The sequence below is a fragment of the Ascaphus truei genome, chromosome 4, assembly GCF_040206685.1.
Source record: "Ascaphus truei isolate aAscTru1 chromosome 4, aAscTru1.hap1, whole genome shotgun sequence".
NCBI lineage: Eukaryota > Metazoa > Chordata > Amphibia > Anura > Ascaphidae > Ascaphus > Ascaphus truei.
In genome coordinates this window covers 346,073,045-346,096,813 of record NC_134486.1, presented here as the reverse complement: position 1 = coordinate 346,096,813, position 23,769 = coordinate 346,073,045, and the positions used below count along the sequence as shown (strand labels likewise).

At 42.9% G+C, this 23,769-nt stretch overlaps 1 protein-coding gene across 1 annotated transcript in view; it reads right to left on the bottom strand.

The window, feature by feature from the left end:
- The window catches only part of CSMD1 (CUB and Sushi multiple domains 1), a 2,556,145-nt gene that overhangs the window by 1,476,548 nt on the left and 1,055,828 nt on the right, over positions 1-23,769 (bottom strand). The window contains exon 4 of the mRNA XM_075598211.1: positions 8,970-9,164. Coding sequence (XP_075454326.1) covers positions 8,970-9,164 — 195 coding nt within the window. The remainder of the gene's footprint in view (positions 1-8,969; positions 9,165-23,769) is intronic.

The following is a 23,769-nucleotide window of genomic DNA, read 5'->3' as shown; positions in this document are numbered from 1 at the left end:
GGGGGAGCGGCAGCCGTTAGGAGCGTGACGTCATTCCCGTTTCACATTTTCGTCTCCATGAAGGAGTTTTGTTCCATCAAAATTGACTAGGTGCCACTAAAGAAGTCTCACTTCAAAAAAAAATTCTTATGCGCTAGGGTTTTTTTCTTGTTCATCAGCAGACATGTGGGGGGAGCGGCAGCCGTTAGGAGCGTGACGTCATTCCCGTTTCACATTTTCGTCTCCATGAAGGAGTTTTGTTCCATCAAAATTGACTAGGTGCCACTAAAGAAGTCTCACTTCAAAAAAAAATTCTTATGCGCTAGGGTTTTTTTCTTGTTCATCTAAATTCTTCTATTCAGAAGGTGGGAGACGGCCCAGGCGGCTGTCTCAAAAAAGCATGGTCACCGGGACGATAAGGCTACTGATGTTCTGATAACGTTTGAATTTCTCTTGTCTATTTCAGCTGGGGTTTCTAATTGGGCAACCGGCCTATTCCACCCTTCCCCCTGGATTCGTGGCATCCTTGGCGTTCTGTGAAATACTCACGCACATGCACCCTCTCTGCTAGTTCCATAATAAGGCAGGTCACTGCTCCTGCAGGCACACATCATAGCAAGTTTAATACACATGCACACTTGCAAGTCTTGCCTTCATCCAACACTAGCAATGGCGCTAGCGATAGTGTAACAATTTAGTCTGCTCCAAGCTGAGGCATTGAACTATGAAGAGGGCTGTGTAGACCGGTAGCTAAATAGCTTGTTCACAAACAGGTGAGGCTACAGTAGCGGACAAGTGATATATTCCTGCCACTTTGAATGTTAAGCAATCGCCAAGGCTGGCCCCACCACGGTGCAGATTATGGTGCCCGGCCGCAAAGGGTGCGGCAGCAGGCTGCACCAGGTGGAAGACAAGGGCCACAAGCAGGACGGCAGCCTCCGGCAGCAGAGCTGCGAGGCAGAGTGTCGCTGAGTGGCGCAGGATGGCTGCACACAGTGGTTGCAGTCAGTGTGTTAGCAAAATGGCTGCTCACCGCAGTGGCAGGTGCAATGATCTTGAGAGGGCCATCTGTAGCGTCTGCTGGTGGTGTGAAACTGAGATGCGGCCCACCGCAGTTTGCTGGTGTCGGCAGGGCTAATCGGTCACCTGAAGCAGTTGCAAAAGTTGCAGTAATGATCCCACTCCCCCTAACTAAAAGATTAGAGAATAACAAGACTCTTAACAGGAGGAAAACGAGGGATCAAGGCAAATTATTAGAGATAGTTGCCCCCCCCCCCCCCAGTGTGAAAAGAGGGGTCTTAATACTTTGGCTGAATATCACTAACCATGGCTAATCCCGCTTCTATAAAAAATTATATCTCTGAATATAAAGGGGCTGCAGACTAATAAAAAGTGGAGATTGGCTCTGCAAGAATTTAAAAGCAAGAGGTGATATAGTATTCCTCCAATAGACTCATTTTATTGTCAATGATCCCCCTAACACATTCAGGTGTATATTCCCGCAAGCATTCTATTCCCTATTCAGTAGTAAGAAAATAGGGGTGGCGATTCTACTCAGACAAAGTGCAGAAAAGATTATCACCGACCCAGAGGGTAGATTTCTTATAATCTATGATACACTCTCAGGATCGCCCATTGCCCTACTCAATTTATACTCACCAAATGAGAACAAAACCGAATTTTTGAAATCAGTCCTAGAAATGATAGAACCGAAAATCCTATCCTCTCTCATAGTGAGAGGAGATCTAAATATGGTCTCCAATCCTGATGTGGACAGGTCCTCTGTCCCGAGACGACTCATATGCTCCATATTCAAAAAATAGCAAAACAAATTAGGGCTATAGTAAAGGAGTTTTCTCTGATGGACATCTGGAGGGCACAATATCAGAGCAAGAGGGACTACAAATTCTAATCCCCACCTCATCAAACTTACTCAAGAATAGATTTTTTATTTATCACAAAAAAATATTCTCCAAGCCTCTTCTCATTCGCATATCGGACCTATTACTTAGTCAGGCCATGCGCCAATTGACCTGACTCTCACCCTCCCCTTTATCAAAAATAATTATTTTCATTGGAGATTAAACGACTCCTGAACCACCATGAAATAGAGAACACAATTAAACAGGCCCTAAAGGAGTCTTTCACTATCAATTTTAACTATTTTCACAGTCTCATCCCCGGAAATGTTCTGGGAGGCCCATAAGGCCACGATCAGAGGAGATTTGATCTCTATCGCATCCCACAGGAAAAAAAGCTAAACTCAAAATATATAAAGATCTAGCGGACAGAATTACAAGATTAGAACAATGACACAAAGCCAACCCATCAAAATATATATACAAATCTCTGGTCACAACCAGAACAGAGCTGAGACAGATACAACTAGAAGATGCTGAGAAGGCCCTGAAATGAACCAATCAACGATATGATGACAAGGGGAATAAAGCAGATAAACTCTTAGCCAATTTTTATACAAAATAATATCATCTAAAATCCTTTAAAGGAACTTCCCAGCTAATAAACTCAGAGGCTATCACAAATTATTTAGAAAACTGTAATCTGTCCCATCTGACCGAAAATGAAGTTAAGACGCTAAATGGTAAAATCCCTCAAATCGAACTAACGGAGGCAATTAGGGCACTAAAAATTTCAAAGTCCTCAGGCCCTGATGGATTCACAGGTGTCTACTACAAGAAGTTCCTAACTATACTCTCACCACATCTACTGGAGATATACAATTCATTTATGGATGGTAAACAAATCCCTCCAGCTATGTGAATCGCAAATTTGGCTATAATCCACAAAGAGGGCAGAGACCCCAAGCAATGCGGTAGTTACCGTCCAATCTCCTTATTGAATAATGACCTGAAAATATATAGTAAAATTCTGGCAAATAGATTAAACCCTATATTTCTGAGACTTATTCATATCGATCAGGTGGGAGTTGTGTCGGTAGACAAGATTCGGATAACACCCGGAAGATAATAAATATAGTGGACCATGTTCATCTCACTGGAACCAGAGCCATACTTCCAAACCTTGATGCAGAAAAGGCATTCAATAAAATAGACTGGGTATATTTATACAAAACGCTACAGAAATTTGGATTCAAAGACTCATTTCTAGAAGGAGTCCATGCATTATACCAAAACCCGACGGCCGTGGTTAAGCTGCCAGGTAATGGACCAAACCCGATTAGAATTAAGAATAGAATGAGACAGGGTTGTCCATTGTCCCCTTTTCTTTTCGCACTAACAATTGAACCCATAGCTGTAAATATACGAGCAAATGATAGAACACAAGGTTCAGTGACTGGAAAAAGAAATGATAAAATCTCCCTATTTGCAGATTATATCATTTTAACATTAGCAAGCCCGCAAATTACTCTATCTAACCTCAAAGAGCACTATCAGACTTTGGTAAAATCTCAGGGTATAAAATTAATAATGATAAGTCAGAGGCCCTAAATTTGAATCTACCGGACCCGAAGATTAAATTACTAAAATTGAATTTCAACTACAGATGGAGTTACTCTCACATTAAATATCTGGGAGTAAATGTGACCAGGCACTACCATTCCCTATACCAGAGCAACTACCCACCCCGTTTGATGGAATCAAAAGGGATCTGGTAAAGTGGCAACGATACTAGGTGTTGTGGATAGGGAGAATAGTCTCATCAAAATGTATACACTCCCTAGGTTATATACCACTTTCAGATATATATACAAAATAGAATATTTTGCTTTATCTGGCAGGGCAGAAGACCCAGGACCGCTAGGTCAGTTATGCTGACATCAAAATTAAGAGGGGGCATGAGAGTCCCAGATAACTCAAAATATTACCAAGCCACCCAACTTTGGCAAGTGGTGATTTGGAACGCTGACACCAGCCCATATTGCTGGGTGACCATAGAATCCCAGTACGCCGTAACACCTTCTCTGTTAATGTCCCTATGGGCACCTGATAAGAAGGATCTGCAGGCAAAGGCATTTGAGCTAGGTCCAATGATATGCATCTGGGAGACTTGGACTAATTTCAAGGACAAAGTTAATCTCATGTCTCCCAACTCACAACTCACCCCACTTTTTAACAACCCCAGTTTCCCCCGAGGAAGTGACTCCAAACAATACGACCAAATTAAGGCAAAGAATATTTGGGCAATTGCCGATCTATTACACAATGGGAAATATCTCAGATTCCAAGACTTTCTAATTAAGTATGAGGTGCCAAACTTCCATATGTTTAAATATCTTCAAATTAGACATTTCCTACAAAAAATCTCACCAAAGGTAGAATTCTCCCCTCTATCAAGCTTTGAGCAACTGTGTAATAGAAACATGTACCAAAAAGGCCTGATCACAAGAATATATGTTGGCCTTGATGTTTCGGTAAACACTCCTGACCATGACTACAGTACATGCTCAAAAGGGCTACCAATTTAAACCTGGAACTTGATAGAGAGGATTGGGAGGATATTTGGGAGTTTGGCGCAAAAACCTCTATATGTACCACTATCAAAGAAAATATATATGAGATTCTTTACTATTGGTACCTCACCCCAAGTCGACTGAAGCAAATCTACCCTCTGGTGTAGATCTGTGCTGAAGGGGCTGTGGACAAAGGGATGATATGGTCCACATTTGGTGGATATGTCTAGCAATCCAGAGATTCTGTTCCATGGTCCAAATAATAATTAAGGATACAACAGATCTGTCAATCCCTATGGACCCTCTGGCTTTCCTACTGGCAAAACCAGTTGAGGACGTGGATCATCCTATTAGGCTAATATCATTTATACTGACCGTGGCTAGATGTGCAGTGGCAGCCTCTTGAAAGAAGATACCCCCCCCCCCATCTAGACAAACTGTCGAAAAAAGAATAAACGAGGTGATGCTAATGGAAAAAATGACGGCTTTCTTAAAGCAGTCAACTGATGAATTTTATAGAACATGGGGACCATGAGACAGTGAACTGAATTGCACAGTCAAGAGAGTTTAGGATTAAAGTACTAATAGGATAAAAACTGACCGTGTTAACAACATGAAGTTTAAACCGAACCGAAGTTTCGCAAAAGGAGACCATCAACACAACCTCCCCAAAGATTAGTGGGATACTTTATATAACAAGAGGATCTTATTTGACAATAGATGGGTTGGCTAAGGTGGATATGGGAAGGCGAGGGTCCACCGCCCCTCCCACAATGAGCCCCTTTACCAACCAACCCCCCCTTCCAGTTCCTCCTCTCTTTCTTCCTTCGTTTCCTGCCTTCCTATAAGGGCTCTAAGTCAAAAATGATAGTAGATGCCACCCTTCCAACCATCTGGCTGGAACCCACGCACGCACCTCAAAATATACGGATAAAACTAGGCATGAACATGGTGTGACTAAAAGTAAAGCACTGTTTCTCAAACTCAATATGTAATTGGAAAGTATTCTTGTATGTTTCTGTTTTAAATGTCACTGGTTGATGTTTATTATATGCTTTTCCAATAAAAATATTTGAAACAAAAAAAAATGGAAAACAGATCATTTTCAAAGAAAATCAATGAACACACTTTTGTCTGCAGACTGAATACCAAATAAAACCTTATCTTCAAATGTTTTTAAGTAACACAGTTCAGACCACATAAGGGACACATACAATGACAGATATATTGATCTTTGAGCCCTGATATATTAATCTTCTACAATTTTTTTTATATAAGTAGAAAATAAGCCTCACAGTATGATAGTATCTTATTTGTGTAATATTATCTTTATCTATGTTATTTCCTTCTAGGCAACTCTTCTTACTTTATTTACCAGTGTCTCATGACTTCTTCTATCTCTCTCTCTCTCTATTTTGTATCTTGTATTCCTGCTGTTCTTAGATTTAATACCTCAGCATAGGGGATGGAACAGTGATCTAAATGTGTAGTAGTGGAGATAGCTTCTGGCATTTTATTCTATCCTTACACTCCCTGTTTTTTTTAAATCTCATATACAATATATGACACATGGTAAAAAGAGGAGGTGGTAACTGATATGTTACTTAACTAACACTCACTTCAACACATAATTTGTTAGATACAATATAACATCCCCAAGAAATATATATATTTCTATATATTTTTTTAATTATAATTTTTTTATTATTATTAATGTTTGTTTGCATTTGTTGCAAGAAATCCATGCAACATATCTATAAACTGTAGTGGAGTAAATTCTGTACAAAATAACAAAAAGGACAAAGTTTAAGCATACAAAATATACCGTATCAATGTTTAATACATCCAAAATAAAATAATTTTATTATTGGCCCATACAGTAAATACTCCACAGACCTAAATATAGTGCCCCCCCCACACACACAAAGGTGTGTGTATATATACACAGTTTTGTTTTTTAATGATTAATACATGACTTCAAAATCCAGACATGACAAACCAGGTGACCCTCGTGTTATTGTTGGCAGTTATAAGTACCAAGCTTCCTAAAATGTATTAAAATGGTGCACATTTATTATAGACAGTGGCTAACGTTTTAGCTATTCCATTAACATTGTGTCCCAAACCTTCTTACAAATGTTGGTGGAAGTGGGGGCGTCTACATTTTGAGCAATGACACACATCGTGGCTGAAAGTATATACAAATATAGGTTTAGATACATTTTTATTAGAGCAAATATTCTGGATAAATATAAGAATTGCATGATTATTGTGAGATGCAATTGGGATTTTAATTCAGTTGCCCATACATGTAAATGTTTTAAATTCCCAATATTTTACTCCTAATCAGGGATAATTTGAGAGAATTTAAGGTAGCTAAATCTTTGCACCTTTTATTAGGGATAAACAAGAAATTCCCTATAGTGAATATGAAATTATTAGCAACGTGACTGGAATACCAAGTAGATACATTTACTTTCCACCACATTTTCTATGGACTTGTATATTGTAGTTTAGATTGGCGGCATCTTTTTTCCCTACAAAAATACCACTGCTCCTAATTTTAATACTGTTTTTTTCACAATATATTTTGAGTGTCAATGGCCTAGAGTCATCAAACTCCAATAGGCAAAAAATGCGCAAAATAAAGTGTTATTCTTATGGTGCAAGTCATCGTTGTACCACAAAAAAATAATGCATATTTTAGCCCACATAAAAAAAAATACAATTTATTTATCTTTTAGCACCCATTCCAGGCTGATGTTAGCCGGACCTTTTGCTATGTACAGTATACTGTATAATGACTATTCCAACATGGAATAGGGGATAGAACATTAACCATGACACATTTACGTACATATAAACCCCTTAGTAGCCCAAGTGGCAAGCTTTTCATCAGTTTGTATGACTAGTTGACCACTAAGGGCTATAAATGGGATAATACACAAATAAAACTAAGCTCCCTTGGTTTGCAAAATCTGTGATGTCGTAAATGGAGGAACATGGTACTGCAACCAATGTGTCCCAATGTCACATCTTCTTTGACAACATAGGCACTATAAAAGGCCAGACCCCTCGCAGAAGACTGAAAGCCAACATGTAAGCAGCATCCAGTGGCTAAAGATCAAAAAAGAAAAAGGGGTTTGCCCCTTGTTTGCCTTAGCGGTTAGAGTAGTACTAATCACTTAGGCATACAAGGGTGGTAGGTACTGTAATGCAGTTTTAATAATATTAAACCCTTTAATACCTGTGATATACTTTGGTAGCTACAGACATTAAAGGGGTAATGTATTTTCTACCATAGTATTAATTATTATTGCATAACCCTATGGTAGAAATATTACATTACACTGCCCCATTTGATCACAATGAGGTAATTAACTACTTATTATCATTTTCTTATTTGTGACCTATTCACTTAACAAAAGCAAAGAGGCGCAATACCGTTACATTCAATATTGTATTTTAATTGTATTTGATAAGATGTTAATAATTCTATTTTATAACATAATTAAGATAATTAATGCACCTAAATGCACCTTAAAAATTGTATTAAAATCTCCTATTATTAAATAATTTGTTGTATTGTACAAACAAAGGTTTAGGCCAGTATTCACAATGCCAAGATGTGGGGTATCGCAGCCTGATCCGATATTAACTGTTGCTCAAGTCACTGTGAATTAGAGCAATGTCTTAATGGATGGGGCAGTACCATAGCAGTACAATATCCAGGTAGTATGCAGCTTAATCCAACTGTCAAGGGAAGCAAATGCCTATTTTGCCATAAAGTTGATGCTTAGTGATCCATCTTTAACTTGCGTTAACTTACATTAATGCATCATATATTTACATCTTTAGCTTGCAGTTTGGGAATTCTTTCAGAAGGGGTTAGAAAACATTTTCCTGATGAAAATATTATAACAAAATGTATCCGTTGCTCATAGCCCTCAGTATTATCAATAACCACTGCGACTTCACAGCTGTATGAACTATAAAATCAAATGTTATCTTGACAAGCTGAATTGAGAAATAATTGTTAATTTTATAATCCGACTTGCTGGTTTCTTTAAAGGTCCGGAAAATGTATACACTGGCGACACACTTTATTCGAGCTCGGCTAGTCCCACGAATTCGGGTATACCCGGGTGTATTGAGGTTTGTGACTGTTTTCTGCCCGAGTGCATTGCGTTATTTTCCAGGCAGGGATTGAAGCATTTTATTCCCGCTGGCTGCAATACTGCACAGTATATATATATATACTGCATTACAATTCATGAATTTATGCCATCTGGTAGACACGCGAAGCATTGCAGCCTATTAAATCCTAATCCTTATCATTTAACAGATCAGCCGTCCATCAGCCAGGCATGAACCATGGCTGGGAAGGCAAACGCAACGGGGCTTGTCTGAGGTGAGGAGCGGCGCATTCCAGGTATCTGCCAGGTACATACTGGGTATTTGCTCGAATAAAGTGTGTCGCAGCAGTATCCTTGTTATCCTAAAATATAATTTGTGTGCAGGTATAGCACTCTTATTTATCAATGTTGAATAATCTTACCTCTGCAAAACGGAGATGGAAAATCCCAAGAAGCTCCATTTCCTGGGCTTACAATACATGTCAGCATGGAATGGCCCTCTAGAATGTAGCCAGAAACACAGCTGTATCGGATTTTGTCGCCAATGTTAAACCTTGTTCCATGTAACACACCTTTAGGTATTTCTCCAGGATTTCCACAAGTGTGGCTTGGCAGTACTGAAAGAAAGAAAAAAAAAACTGCGTTAAAATACACTATTAAAATGTCACTTAGATTGTAGCAAAAGTCTTCAATAACATTTTACAAAGTAGCCCCTTTAATTGTAGCACTCGTGAAGCCTTACGTTGGTTATCAGGTTGCTGGTGTTATGAGCGCCAAACCTTTTTGACTGTAAGTTTGAAACAAATATCTATTTTATAGCGATGGTACTGTATTAATAATCACTCCTACTTAGTAACTTGTATCTATGTCTCTTTGTATCTATTATTTAAATCATATTACAAAGGAAGATATGTGTGTGTGTATGTGCGTGTATGTATGTATGTATGTGTGTGTATGTGTGTGTATATGTGTGTGTATATGTATAAGTATCAGTTTGCACATGCGCAGTAGGCTGTAAGTGCGGTGGCCATCTTGCTTCACCCCACGCATGCACAGCAGGCTCCCAGAGGCAGCAATTACACCCAAAAAGCTCTGCAGGGGAACTGCACTTCCCAAAAGCCCCAGGGGCTGCACAACACATGGGCCAGCACAGCAAATAGGGCTGCTTGAGCCTCAGCAGGCAGAAGGATACATTTGGCGCACTCAGGACACATGCCAGTCGGAAGAGGGAGCTGGATCAAGCAGGTAGTGTCTCAGAGCCAGTGGCTCTGAGACTAGGCCTATTATATCCCCTTTATGCCCCAGCTTGGCCCCGACTCACAGTAGCTTGTGGTTACTTCAGGAAAGGCCCCTTAGATAGGGACACTTCACAATTTTACTGTCTAGTGTCAGGGACACAGTGGAGATGCCGCACGGTGACTGCGGCCTGTGGTCTGGGACCCGACCACCTCCGTTGTAAGAGACAAAGGATAGGGTTCTTTACAGTAAGGGCAGTTAAAATGTGGCATTTGGTGATATTATCTACGCCAGAATTCACCCACGTGGAGGCGTACGCCATTGCAGATGACGACAACGTTGGATCAGACAGATCCCCTTGTTAATCTGAATTACCCGAGTGCTGGAACCCCGGCAGGTACCCAACTAAGTGCACCAACACTTCCCAGGATAGCGCTATCTCCTACACTTTTGTGTGGGCCCTGACATTGGGGGAAAAAGACATCAGTGTATTGGTGCCAAGCACCCTATACACTTTGGGGACACTCATTGATGTACGGCACTGGGCCTATTATACTGTGTGGTACATGGTACTGTTATAGTGTGTTCAGTAAAGGTTGATATTATATACCAGAATGTGTGTATTATTGGTATTGTTCCTTTAATGGGCTTAACCCACCACATTGGGATCCCTTGCAGGTGGAGGCACTGCACCGAGGCGAACCAGAATAACCCTAGCCTCCCAGTGACGGAGGCTCAGGCCTCCTGGTTGCAAAACAGGTAATAGCAGGCTTGGTAGTTCCTTCCCTGGTACGGGGGAAAAGGGCTATATATAAATTTAGACAACAGATACTTTATCCTATATCTATACTTACTTATTGATCCAGAGGAAGGCCAACAAAAAACCCCATTAAGGGGAAAAATTAATTCCTTCCTGACTCCAAGAATTGGCCATCGAATTAATCCCTGGATGAACATCCTTCCCATGTATACTTATTTTGTATATACCTGTATACCTTTCCCATCTAAAAAGATGTCCAACCTTTTTTTGAACAAATCTATTGTATCTGCCATCACAGTCTCCATGGGTAATGAATGCCACATTTTAACTGCCCTTACTGTAAAGAACCCTATCCTTTGTTGCTGGTGAAATTTCCTTTCCTCCAACCTTAAGAGATGGCCCGGAGTCCTTAGTACTGCCCGTGGGATGAATAGTTCTTTTGAAAGCATCTTCTATTGTCCCCGAATATATTTGTATATAGTTATCATATCCCCTCTTAGACGCCTCTTTTCTAATGTAAATAAATCTTATTTAGCTAGCCTCTCTCATAAGTTAGATTGTCCATCCCCTTTATTAATTTGGTGGCTCTTCTCTGCACTCTCTCTAGTTCCATTTTGTCTTTTCTTAGGATTGGTGCCCAAAATTGTACTCCATATTCAAGGTGAGATCTTACTAGTGCTTTGTAAAGGGGCATAATTATGTTTACTTCCCTTCCATACATTGCCCGTTTGATGCAAGATAAGATCTTGTTTGCCTTTGCAGCTACTGCATGACATTGGGCACTATTGCTAAGCCTGCAGTCTACAAGCACTCCTAAATCCTTCTCCATCAAGGATTCCCCCAATATATCTCCATTTAATTTGTAAGTCGCCTTTTTATTCTTGCATCCCAAATGCATAACCTTACATTTATCTGTATTAAACCTCATTTGCCATTTACCTGCCCAGGTTTCCAGTCTCTCCAAGTCCTTCTGAAGAGAAATTACATCCTGCTCTGATTCTATTACCTTACACAATTTAGTATCATCAGCAAAGATGGAGACTTTGCTTTCGATCCCAACCTCAAGGTCATTAATAAACAAGTTAAAAAGCAGGGGTCCCAGTACTGATCCTTGAGGTACTCCACTCACGACTTTAGTTGATGTTGATACTTATCCCTTAGAGGTAAGATAGATAAGGTGTTTTCACTGGACAGCCGTGCAGCAAAAACGAGACAGCACACAAATGTAGTAGTTAAAAAAAACTGTATTGAAGTACATGGCACACACACCGACATTTCGTTCCTCACAGAGGGACACTCCCTTGAGAAAGGTCCATCTGTGAGGACCGAAACATCGGTGTGTGTGCCACGTACTTCAATACAGTTTTTTTTTAACTACTACCTTTGTGTGCTGTCTTGTTTTTGCTGCTTGGCTGTCCAGTGAAAACACCTTATCTATCTATCTATCTATCTATCTATCTATCTATCTATCTATCTATCTATCTATCTATCTATCCACACACATGTGTTTTACATGTAAAAATTCCATTCGGTATCATAACAACATATTTTAACTTCTTTAAACATTCTATAGAAATTGTTGCTTGAAATAAAAGTTCAGCAAATAAAATGTTAAAAAATCATTGCAGATAAAACATTGAATCCACGCTAGAAAAGTCTGCAACTGTCTCTCCACTGCTAATGGTTCTGTTTGAGGAGCTCCACACTATGGATGCACTTTACTGCCACAAAAGAACATGACCAATGATAGCCCTGTCATCTCTTCTTTTAGGACATATATAATAATAATGATGGTTATTAGAAACACAAATCTATTGGCTACATACAAAACATGCACATATAAAAATAATGCTTGGGGTAAAACTGTACAAATAAGGCTACCTCAGACAATAGGCAAATTTAAACAGAAAACAAATATTAATTAGTACTTTAGTTTATAATTCTGCATGTTTTCAAAATGCATTTGAAACATATAGAATTAGTTGTTTTATAATGGTATTTATACAATTTAGAGCTGTGTCCAATGTGATTCCGTAGGTAATATAGCACGATAGCCCCACCCCCTTATAGCAGATGGCACAGAGATGAAAACAGTGGTTCAGTCCAGTATACGAAATGGGCAGGTAAAAAAAAACACAAGTGTTGTCTCAAACCATTGTATATTATATGTCATTTCAAACACTTAGTTTTTCATTAATCCATGATCAATTAGCTTAGGGTATAATATCTTGCATTTTTGTGAATGAGTTCACTTTTTTTTTCTTTCAATACTTTTCCATTTGCAAAGTACCCAATTTCACATCAGCACCAATGGGGCATATTGCTCATAATGAAAAGGTCACCAAAAATGTGCATGTTTTGACAAACCAAATAGATGAAACATGTTGATTACAGTACCATTCTTATTTAATTTTATGTCATAACACTTCTGAGATTCACTCCCCCCATACATTTTTATAAATGTAAAATTGATATGTAATGGAAATGTTTGACATGTACTGTGTTGTACTGTAAATAATAATCGTAATGTTTGCAGAGCAGGCAATGACCTATGATAACAAACTCAGTGTGGCTTTTTTGAAGTGAAAAAGCCACTGAACTCCGCAGAAAATTACTGCAAATTACAACAAATAATACAGCTTTGAACAAGAAATGTGGTAGAAAATGTATTATTCCATTCAGTTAGTATTCCAGTCACATTCTCAAATATACAGAATTGCTTGTTGATCCCCAAAACTAATTTCCCAATAGTTACCTCATGAAAAATAGCCCTAAACACAATTGCTTTCAGTTATTTGTCACATATAATAACCACCAAGAAATTTAACCATGTCAACGTGTTGCAAGCTCAGTATGGAGAATCTATGATGAATAGGAAACGGTTATTAAAATGTATTTGTGAAACTTCTATCATTTAAGATTTAGGGTCTTATTCTGCAAGGTGTGATAAGGGCCGATGATGTGCTATCGTAGGAACAGCCCCATTACAGTCAATGGGGGTTTCATGTGATAGTACGTCATTGTAAGGAATCCACTACTGGCTTTGACTATAGCCGTGCAGACCTGTGCAGTTGCAAGCTTCCTCTGGCAATCTATGGCACAGGTGCTGCCTCTCATTGCAGCTTCTGCCCTGTGCTACTTCATTGGAGGAATTCTCACACACCCTCCTCCTGTGATTGGATCTCCGCCCTTTATATTCTAGACGTTGGCTCTGAACCAGCGCCGAGCATAACTATTCCTACCTCTATGTTACTGTCTCTGCCACAAACCACCCCAGGCCTCTCTCCTAGCGTTCTTACCTTCCAAGTTCCTGAGTATCCAGAGGCCTGGTCCTGGACATCTGTGCTGAAGCGTTGTTGCCAGCACTGGCCTGCTGCTATCTCCTTGCAGTGGCCTACCCTGGACATCTGTGCTGAAGCGTTGATGCCAGCACTGGTAACTGCTGCATTCCCTCCTAGCAGTGGCTACCCTTCCTGTCCTGTGGCCTGCCGCTATTCTCCTGTAGTGGCCTATCCTGGACGCCTGTGCTGAAGCGTTGATGCCAGCACTGGTAACTGCTGCATTCCCTCCTAGCAGTGGCTACCCTTCCTGTCCTACGGCCTGCTGCTATTCTCCTGCAGTGGCCTACCCTGGACGCCTGTGCTGAAGCGTTGATGCCAGCACTGGTAACTGCTGCATTCCCTCCTAGCAGTGGCTACCCTTTCTTTCCTGCGGCCTGCTGCGATCCTCTTGCAGTGGCCTGCCTTGGATTTCTGCGCTGAAGCGTTGGTTCTTCCCGACGCTGCCTTGCGGTGAACTTCGGCCAGCCTGCTGTCTCCTCCTGCTGAGATCGGTGTCATGGGCCGAGGCCGCTCCTCGCGCAGAAGCCACCCCCGCGCTCACGCTCCTAAGCTGAAGCGGGGCACTCCTGATTTCCTGTTGCCGAACTCCTGCTTCATTAACGACGATGCTGCCTTCTCCAATCCTGACCCTGCGATGTACGACTACGAACTGCGCACTCCGGATCAGTCTGCGTGGACCAAGGTCGGTGATTATATAACCCCACCTCAGCCCCGCGGTCCGGTCCCGGTTTGTGGTGAGCATCGGCGTAACAGTATGCTCGGCCCAAAACCGGACCGCGCCATGGCGGGGGTTGGTAAATGTTTAACTGTACCTATGTCCCAGGCTGCGGACCAGTCCCTGTTTGAAAAACAGTATCTGTTTGAAAGACTGCCTCCACCTAATCTTGCCTGTATGTATGAAGGGTTAACCCCTGCAGAAAGACTAACTCGTAAAGAAATACTTACAAGGTCTCAGGAATGTAGAGAGGTAAAGAAGATGTTACAAGCCCAGTACTCCAAACTACTCCTTCTTATGTCTACTCCAGGTCTGGAAACTGCGGATTTTGGGGTACCGGCTCAGGCCATAGACACCACCCTTAAATTATTCCTGGAATTTGACAAGAACATAAGCGAGCGTGAACCTCTACTTGCTGCCCACGCGCAGACTATTCACAAACCCTTTTCTGTCAGTCCTGTTGCTAAACCTGTGGGGGTACCTCTCTCTCCTAAGAATGGTCAAACCATTTCTCTGTCGCTGCCCGCTAAGGAAGAAGCTGCCACGCTCCCTAATCCTGAGTTAACCTCCCTAAGTTCTGTCCCTGAGGTTATTTCGGTCTTAACCCCTGCTAGTCTGGCCTATGAGTTCCCCACTGTAAATCCCTGCAGTACCCAGGTCAGTGTGTCTTCCCTAGCACCAGAGAATGAATCCTGTTTGCCCTCTTTTCCTAATCCAAAAATTCTAAGCTCTGTTTCCGAGGTTTTTTCTGTATTAACCCCTGCTAGTCTGCTCTGTGAGGTCCCTACTGCTAACCCTAGTATTCCGCAGTCTAATGATAGGTCCCTAGGGCAAGAGGCAGGTACCTAATGATAGGTCCCTATGACCCCACTCTCGGAGACTAGCTTCTATTTCTCTGATTCTCAGGTACAGAGTAATTTAACCCTTGGGGTTTTTCCTATGTTAACCCCTGCAGGTCAGCCCTGTGAACCTTCCTTGGTAGATCCCTTTAGTTCGTCAGTCAGGGACACCTCCTTAGCCTCAGAGGATCAACCCCTTTTGTCCTCTGACTCGGCTAAAATTCTCGGGGCTATGCCCCCTGAACTTTCGGCAATAATACTGGCTCCAGTAAAAAGTATTCTGGAGCCGTTTGTTTCTCTAAACCTGTTCGCAGAATCCCTACTCCTAGGTATTTCACTCACCCCGTCTGCCACTCAGAGAGCTGAGACCCCTGCTTCTGAGCATAGACCCCTTTTCGTGGAATCTGTTGTCGTTTCTGATGTCCCAGACACTCTTTCCCAAATACCCACTTCAGAGGCCAGCACAGTCGTGGTTGCCCCACTTGCACTGTCTGAGTTCTCCTTTTCTCAAATCCTAGGGTTTAAAGCGAACAGTACATATTATGCTCCTTTCCAAGTGACCCCTACTGAGATCAGCGTATCTGCTGTTGCTCCCTTAGTACAATTAAAGTTAGGGCCCTTCTTTTTGATGGATCAGGCTTTCAAGTTTGAGACTCCCTTTATCCCTGACTTTGTAAATCTGCAGTCCCTTCTCACTGTAGTTAAAAGTTCTCCAGCAGCGGCTGAGTTAAGCTTTGCCGCTGCCAAATCTTCTGTTATAGAAGCAACCTTGCCTAGCTTACTTCTGTCTGTCCTATCTGTGATGCCTATCACCTTTACTAAAATTTCTGTTTTGCAAGGTATTTCTCCTATTAAATCTGTGATACCTGCAATTCCTTTAATCAGTTCCAAAACCGCTGTCACTAAGTCTCCCATGGAGTCTGATGCCCTCACTAGGGATTCTCAGGGACCTAATTCTGTAACAAGCAAGATGTCCCTTGTGTCTGTTGGAGAGTTTACCCCAGTTTCTCTCACGGATCATGCCACAGGATGATTAAAAATGACTTTAAGTCTGGGATGCCCATTCCTGTAATAATACTGTTTCACGCTGATTCGCCCACAGTATTCGGGGTATCCACTACTGACTGTATGTCTACTACCATGAACTCAGGGGTATCGCATTTGGAACTTTCCCTTTTTTCAGAAGATCCCGTCTTTAAAATGGACTTATTTTTCTCTGTGTCTTCCACAATACTTGGGGTACTTGCTATTGACTGTCCTGTCCCAAAACTAGGGTTACCTCTCAAAAAGGTGCCTGGAGCTACCGATGTTAAAAACCCTATGTTTAAAACAGTAACAATTTGCATTGCTTCTCCCACAGTATCATGTGAGACCTGGGTACCTGGGACCTCCACTCCGAAGCCAAGCTCTAGTTCTCTGTCTTATTTCTCTGTGTTGGAGGCACCCAGCTTTAACCCCAAGACTTTTTTCTCTAAGGTTAATGCACCGCTTAACTGCCTGCCTTGTTTTTTGGATAAAATCTGTTTTCTCACCTTTCAAACAGACTCCTTACTCGCAGGTCTCTGTGCGGTGCCCAAAGTGCCCGTTCTGTATGGCAATTGGCCTCTCCCTAAGACGAAGACACCCTTACTGGACCTCGTCGCTTTACCTGAAGCGTCCGTTCCTGTTCTCTATGGGTCCACTATGGGTATAGACATGCTTATTATGTCCTTCGCCAAGGCCACAATTTCGGATTTGATTCTCTCTAAAGATCACAAACCAAAGGAAGCGGATCCTTCTTCAACTGCCAGTACCATGAGTTGCATACACACTGCTACAGACTCTCGCAAATTGCTTGGGATAGCAACCCTGCTTGGTATCAAAAGTACCGCTGCAATAGTGTGTAGTGAACCCTCCCGCCCCATTCCCTTGCTAACCACCACCCGGAATTCCTTGGAAGCTAAAGACTCTCGCAACTTCCTCCGTGCTGATTTCACCAAAGACATTGCCTTCTCTGAAGGTCCCTCTGCCATTTTTGTCCGACAATCTGTGTCCTGTGTCCCGTACTCTTGGACTATTACTATGCACCGGACACCTGGCTACTGTCCTTCCGATGTTCCCATTCCGGAGCCCTCAGGTCCCATTGTCCATGTACCAAGAACTGCAGTACCACAGCTGTCTTTCATGGCACTCGCCAATGTACATCTGGATTGTGGACCTAATTCTCGCCGGAGACACTTCAGGAACAACTCAATGTCTCCCAGACCTATGAATGGTCCTGTTCACCCAGGCTTCTCACCCAGTGGTGGGGGTACTGTAAGGAATCCCAACAAACTATGGGCTTTCAACGCCACCTCTCGCCTAAGGAGGTTTAGGAACAATTCCATGTCCCCCAAATCTGTGATGGATCTTGTTCGTCCGGAGGTCTCACCTGAAGGGGGGGATACTGTAAGGAATCCACTACTGGCTTTGACTATAGCCGTGCAGACCTGTGCAGTTGCAAGCTTCCTCTGGCAATCTATGGCACAGGTGCTGCCTCTCATTGCAGCTTCTGCCCTGTGCTCTTTCATTGGAGGAATTCTCACACACCCTCCTCCTGTGATTGGATCTCCGCCGTTTATATTCTAGGCGTTGGCTCTGAACCAGCGCCGAGCATAACTATTCCTACTTCTATGTTACTGTCTCTGCCACAAACCACCCCAGGCCTCTCTCCTAGCGTTCTTACCTTCCAAGTTCCTGAGTATCCAGAGGCCTGGTCCTGGACGTCTGTGCTGAAGCGTTGTTGCCAGCACTGGCCTGCTGCTATCTCCTTGCAGTGGCCTACCCTGGACATCTGTGCTGAAGCGTTGATGCCAGCACTGGTAACTGCTGCATTCCCTCCTAGCAGTGGCTACCCTTCCTGTCCTGTGGCCTGTCGCTATTCTCCTGTAGTGGCCTATCCTGGACGCCTGTGCTGAAGCGTTGATGCCAGCATTGGTAACTGCTGCATTCCCTCCTAGCAGTGGCTACCCTTTCTGTCCTACGGCCTGCTGCTATTCTCCTGCAGTGGCCTACCCTGGACGCCTGTGCTGAAGCGTTGATGCCAGCACTTGTAACTGCTGCATTCCCTCCTAGCAGTGGCTACCCTTTCTTTCCTGCGGCCTGCTGCGATCCTCTTGCAGTGGCCTGCTTTGGACTTCTGCGCTGAAGCGTTGGTTCTTCCTGACGCTGCCCTGCGGTGAACTTCGGCCAGCCTGCTGTCTCCTCCTGCTGAGATCGGCGTCATGGGCCGAGGCCGCTCCTCGCGCAGAAGCCACCCCCGCGCTCACGCTCCTAAGCTGAAGCGGGGCACTCCTGATTTCCAGTTGCCGAACTCCTGCTTCATTAACGACGATGCTGCCTTCTCCAATCCTGACCCTGCGATGTACGACTACAAACTGCGCACTCCGGATCAGTCTGCGTGGACTAAGGTCGGTGATTATATAACCCCACCTCAGCCCCGCGGTCCGGTCCCGGTTTGTGGTGAGCATCGGCGTAACAGTCATCTGAGCTTAACACAATTTATAGAATAAATCCCTAATTATTATTGTGCAGTATTCCACCTGCTTGAAGTGCCGCACAGTGGGAACGTTTATCGCGCCACATCTGTATATATTACATCAACATTAAATCAAAAGGTTTTTTGTCTGTCTATCCTGATATCCTCCCCTGCTGCGTATTTAGTTCTATTTAGGTAAAAACATATTCCAATTGTCTGTCTATCCTGATATCCTCCTCTGCTGCGTATTTAGTTCTATTTAGGTAAAAACATATTCCAAATTGTCTGTCTGTAAATCATCCCCCTACTGTTTTAATTTAATTCAGCTTTCACACTTGTGCAAGACAACACCCACCTTAGAAAAACCATTTGCTTTAACATCCCTCACATGTGCTAATTAAGTTTGTTGTGCCAACCAGGTGACTTTCTAAAAGTATATAAGTAAACTCATAACAGCCATTGCTGGCTGCAGCCAATGCTCCTAAGCAGATATGCTTTTAAGTAGAAATGTTTCAAGTAGATATGAAGTTTAAAAAGGAAGTTAAAAAAGAAGTGGAAAAGTGGACAACACCTACTGCTTCTGATTCCTGCTTTTGATCTACGTTGGAAAAGAGGATATCGTCTATCCCAGACTGCACATCTCAACACTTAACTATTGCTGTGATGCTGCCTTTATTTTTTATATTTGCTGTAACCTCACTTATTTTCAAATTATGCACTTCCTTCCACCAGTCTCCTTATGTCTCTAACTCTATTCTTATATCTCCATCTCTCCTTTCTGCCCCACTTCTTAGTTCCCATGAACTTCTTTCTTACCCGCGTCCTCTGTTACCACACAGCTATACACCCTGCACTAAAACACACCCCTACAAATCATCCTCACACATTCTCTTTCTTTCCATGCTTCTCCTCCTTGCTTCTGGGGATATCTCTCCCAATCCTGGTCCCTGCCTTATTTCTACTTGCTCTCGTCTTCGCCTCCCACATGCAACTTCTACTCCTTCTGATGTTAACCCCTCCAACCTCATACACATCCCCTGCCAACCTCCCTCCTCTCTCCCTTTCTCCTGTGCCCTTTGGAATGCTCGCTCCCTCTCTAACAAGTTCCTCTCTGTGCATGACTTCTTTCTCTCTCACTCCCTGCTTCTCTTTGCTATAACTGAGACCTGGCTCACTCAGTCTGACTCTGCTCTGGAAGCTGCCCTCTCCTACAGTGGCCTTTCCTTCTCCCACACTCCGCGCCCTGATGGCAGGGGTGGAGGCGTGGGGCTCCTGCTCTCCTCTCTCTGCCGTTACTGAACCCTTCCTATTCCTCCATATCTTGCTTTTCCCTCCTGTGAGGTTCACACAGTCCAGATCTTCTCTCCTCTCTCTGTACACGTGGTGGTCATCTATCGCCCACCTACCTCTACTCATCCCCCTTCTGCCTTTCTCTCACACTTTGAATCCTGGCTCTCTTTCTTTCTCTCCTCAGACTCCCCTGTTCTTCTCCTTGGGGACTTCAATTGCCACATTGATGACCCCTCTCTCCCTTGGGCTTCCCGCTTTCTCTATCTAACCTCTTCTTTTGGCCTTCAACAGTGGACTGCAGCCAGCACCCACAAGGATGGCCACTACTTAGACCTGGTTTTCACTAAAACCTTCTCTCTCTCCGATTTCTCCATTTCCCCTTTTCCTCTCTCTGACCATCACCTCATCTAATTCTCTCTATCTCGCTTCTCCCCTTCTCCACCTCCGTCTACCCCCCCGGTTCTGCAGAAACCTGCGCTCTATTCACTTACCTGACTTTGAGTCCACTTTAAACTCCTCCCTCTCCTCTCTAAGCTCTGCTACAGACCCTGACAACCTGGTCAGGACTACAACTCTGCCTTGTCCTCCTCTCTTGATCTACACGCCCCGCTTTCTCTCTGCCGCACTTGCCCTTCTAACCCTACACCCTAGTTAAATTCCCACACGCGCATGCTGCGTTCCTCCACTCGTTCCTCTGAACGCCTCTGGAGGAAATCTCATACTCTCGCAGACTTCCTTCACTACAAATTTAAGCTATCCTGTTTCAACTCTGCCCTCTCGCAAGCTAAACAAGCCTACTTTTCTTCACTAATCAACATGCACAAGTCTAACCCACGCCGACTGTTCTCTGTCTTTGATACTCTACTCAAACCACCCTCAGCTGCCTCTCCTTCCTCCATCTCCGCTCAGGACTTTGCTGACTATTTTAAGGAAAAGGTGGAATCCATACGTCAGAACATCCCCTCTTTTTCTTCCTCCCATCCTACACCTCTTCCTAACTCTCCTCCTGCCTTCCTTGACTCTTTTTCCACTGAATCAGAGGAGGATGTGTCGCTGTTGATCGCCTCTCCTCCCTCTACCATTTGCCCTCTTGACCCCATTCCCTCCCATCTCCTAAAACCTCTTGCTCCTACTATAGTCCCTACGCCCAAACACATTTTTAACTCCTCCCTCTGCTCTGGAACCTTTCCATCCTCTTTCAAATATGCAACAGTCATACCATTACTCAAAAACAGCAAGCTTGACCCTACTTGTCTTTCTAACTATCGACTGTCTCCCTCCTGCCTTTTGCCTCAAAAATCCTTGAACGTCTTGTATTCTCTCACTTCTTCCATTTTCTCAACACCTATTCTCTCCTAGACCCACTACAATCTGGCTTCCGCACTGCTCACTCCACGGAAACAGCCCTCACTAAAATAACTGACGACCTCCATGCTGCCAAAGACAGAGGTCATTACACTCTGCTCATATTACTCGACCTCTCTGCAGCATTTAACACCGTGGACCACCCTCTTCTCCTTCACATTCTCCATACTCTTGGTATTCGGAACAAAGCTCTATCCTGGATCTCATCCTACCTCTCCCATCGTACTTTCAGTGTCTCTTCTGCTAACACCTCCTCCTCCTCTATTGATCTCTCTGTGGTGGTACCCCAGGGCTCTGTCCTGGGACCTCTTCTCTTTTCTCCGTATACACTCTCTCTAGGTTACCTAATAACATCTTTTGGGTTTAATTATCACCTCTATGCTGACGACACACAAATATACTTTTCAACACCCGACATTACACCTGCTGTACAAACCAAAGTTTCTGAATGTCTCTCTGCTATATCATCCTGGATGGCCCTCCGCCGCCTTAAACTCAACATGGCTAAAACAGAGCTCCTCATACTTCCTTCCAAACCTGGCCCTACTACCTCCTTCCACATTACTGTTGGAACACGGTCATTCACCCAGTAGCCCAAGCACGCTGCCTTGGGGTCACACTCGACTCCTCTCTCACATTTGCCCCTCACATTTAAAACATTTCTAAAACCTGTCGCTTTTTCCTCATCAATATAACTAAGATACGCCCTTTCCTCTGTTGCTCGACTGCTAAAACTCTGACTCAGGCCCTCATTCTCTCCCGTCTTGATTACTGTAACCTCCTGCTGTCCGGCCTTCCTGCCTCTCACCTGTCTCCCCTACAATCTATCCTAAACGCTGCTGCCAGAATCACTCTACTTTTTCCAAGATCTGTCTCAGCATCTCCCCTCATGAAATCCCTCTCCTGGCTTCTGATCAAGTCCCGCATCTCACACTCCATTCTTCTCCTCACTTTTAAAGCTTTACACTCTTCTGCCCCCCTTACATCTCAGCCCTAATTTCTTGTTATGCACCATCCAGACTCTTGCGTTCTTCTAGAGGATGTCTTCTTTCTACCCCCTTTGTATCTAAAGCCCTCACCCGCCTTAAACCTTTATCACTGACTGCCCCACACCTCTGGAATGCCCTTCCCCTCAGTACCCGACTAGCACCCTCTCTATCCAAATTTAAGACCCAACTTAAGACACACTTGCTTAAAGAAGCATATGAATAGCACTGTGGATATTCTGAACACATGGTACATAAAGCTTGGACCCCTGCAGACGCACTTACCAGAACTCCCTCCTACTGTCTTTGTACGTTCTCCCTACCTACCAATTAGACTGTAAGCTCTTTGGAGCAGGGGCTCCTCTTCCTTAATGTCTAAAGCACTTATTCCCATGATCTGTTATTTATATTATCTGTTCTTTATTTGATTACCACGTGTATTACTGCTGTGAAGCGCTATGTACATTAATGTCGCTATATAAATAAAGACATACAATACAATACAATAATATATATCACTTTCAACCGATTATATTTCCAAGGTGTGGTGCAATTTGTTATATTTCAATATGAGATTACAAATAACTGTAAGCTAATTACAAAACAAATTGTTTAAATGATACATTTCTGAACAAACTGCACAAAGAATGAAACCAGAAATACTACATTATGATATAAAAACTATTTCCTATAGTTGGTTGCAAAAACATTATTATACAAAATATGGATGCTATACAAAAAGTATGTATGTTTAATCATATGCATACTTAAAAATGTATAGATTTTTCAATCCTCTTAGGGATGGCTAACTAATTTGTGAGCTATGATTAACTAATTGTTTTCTATTATTGACTTCTGTATACAGATGTATCAGACTTTAATGAACCAGTTGGTATATAACAGCAAAACAAACACAATTCAGCAGCAACAGCAGCAGCAGCAGCAGCAGACACCATTGTGTTTGATTTAGCAGTGTGAAAAAGGGGTGGGGCTAATTCATTACTGCACCAGTTGGTGCAACAACACCTGCTACATGTACATCTGTATGCTTTCTAAAGTGATATGCATAGCGGATGTTATAACATGCAGAGTGAATGTGTTTCTTCTTAAAAGCTCTCTTGCTGTGTCTTGTTCATGTTTCCCGGCGCTCTCCCCCTTCAGCCAAGCGATCTGATGGACTTCAGATCACTCGCA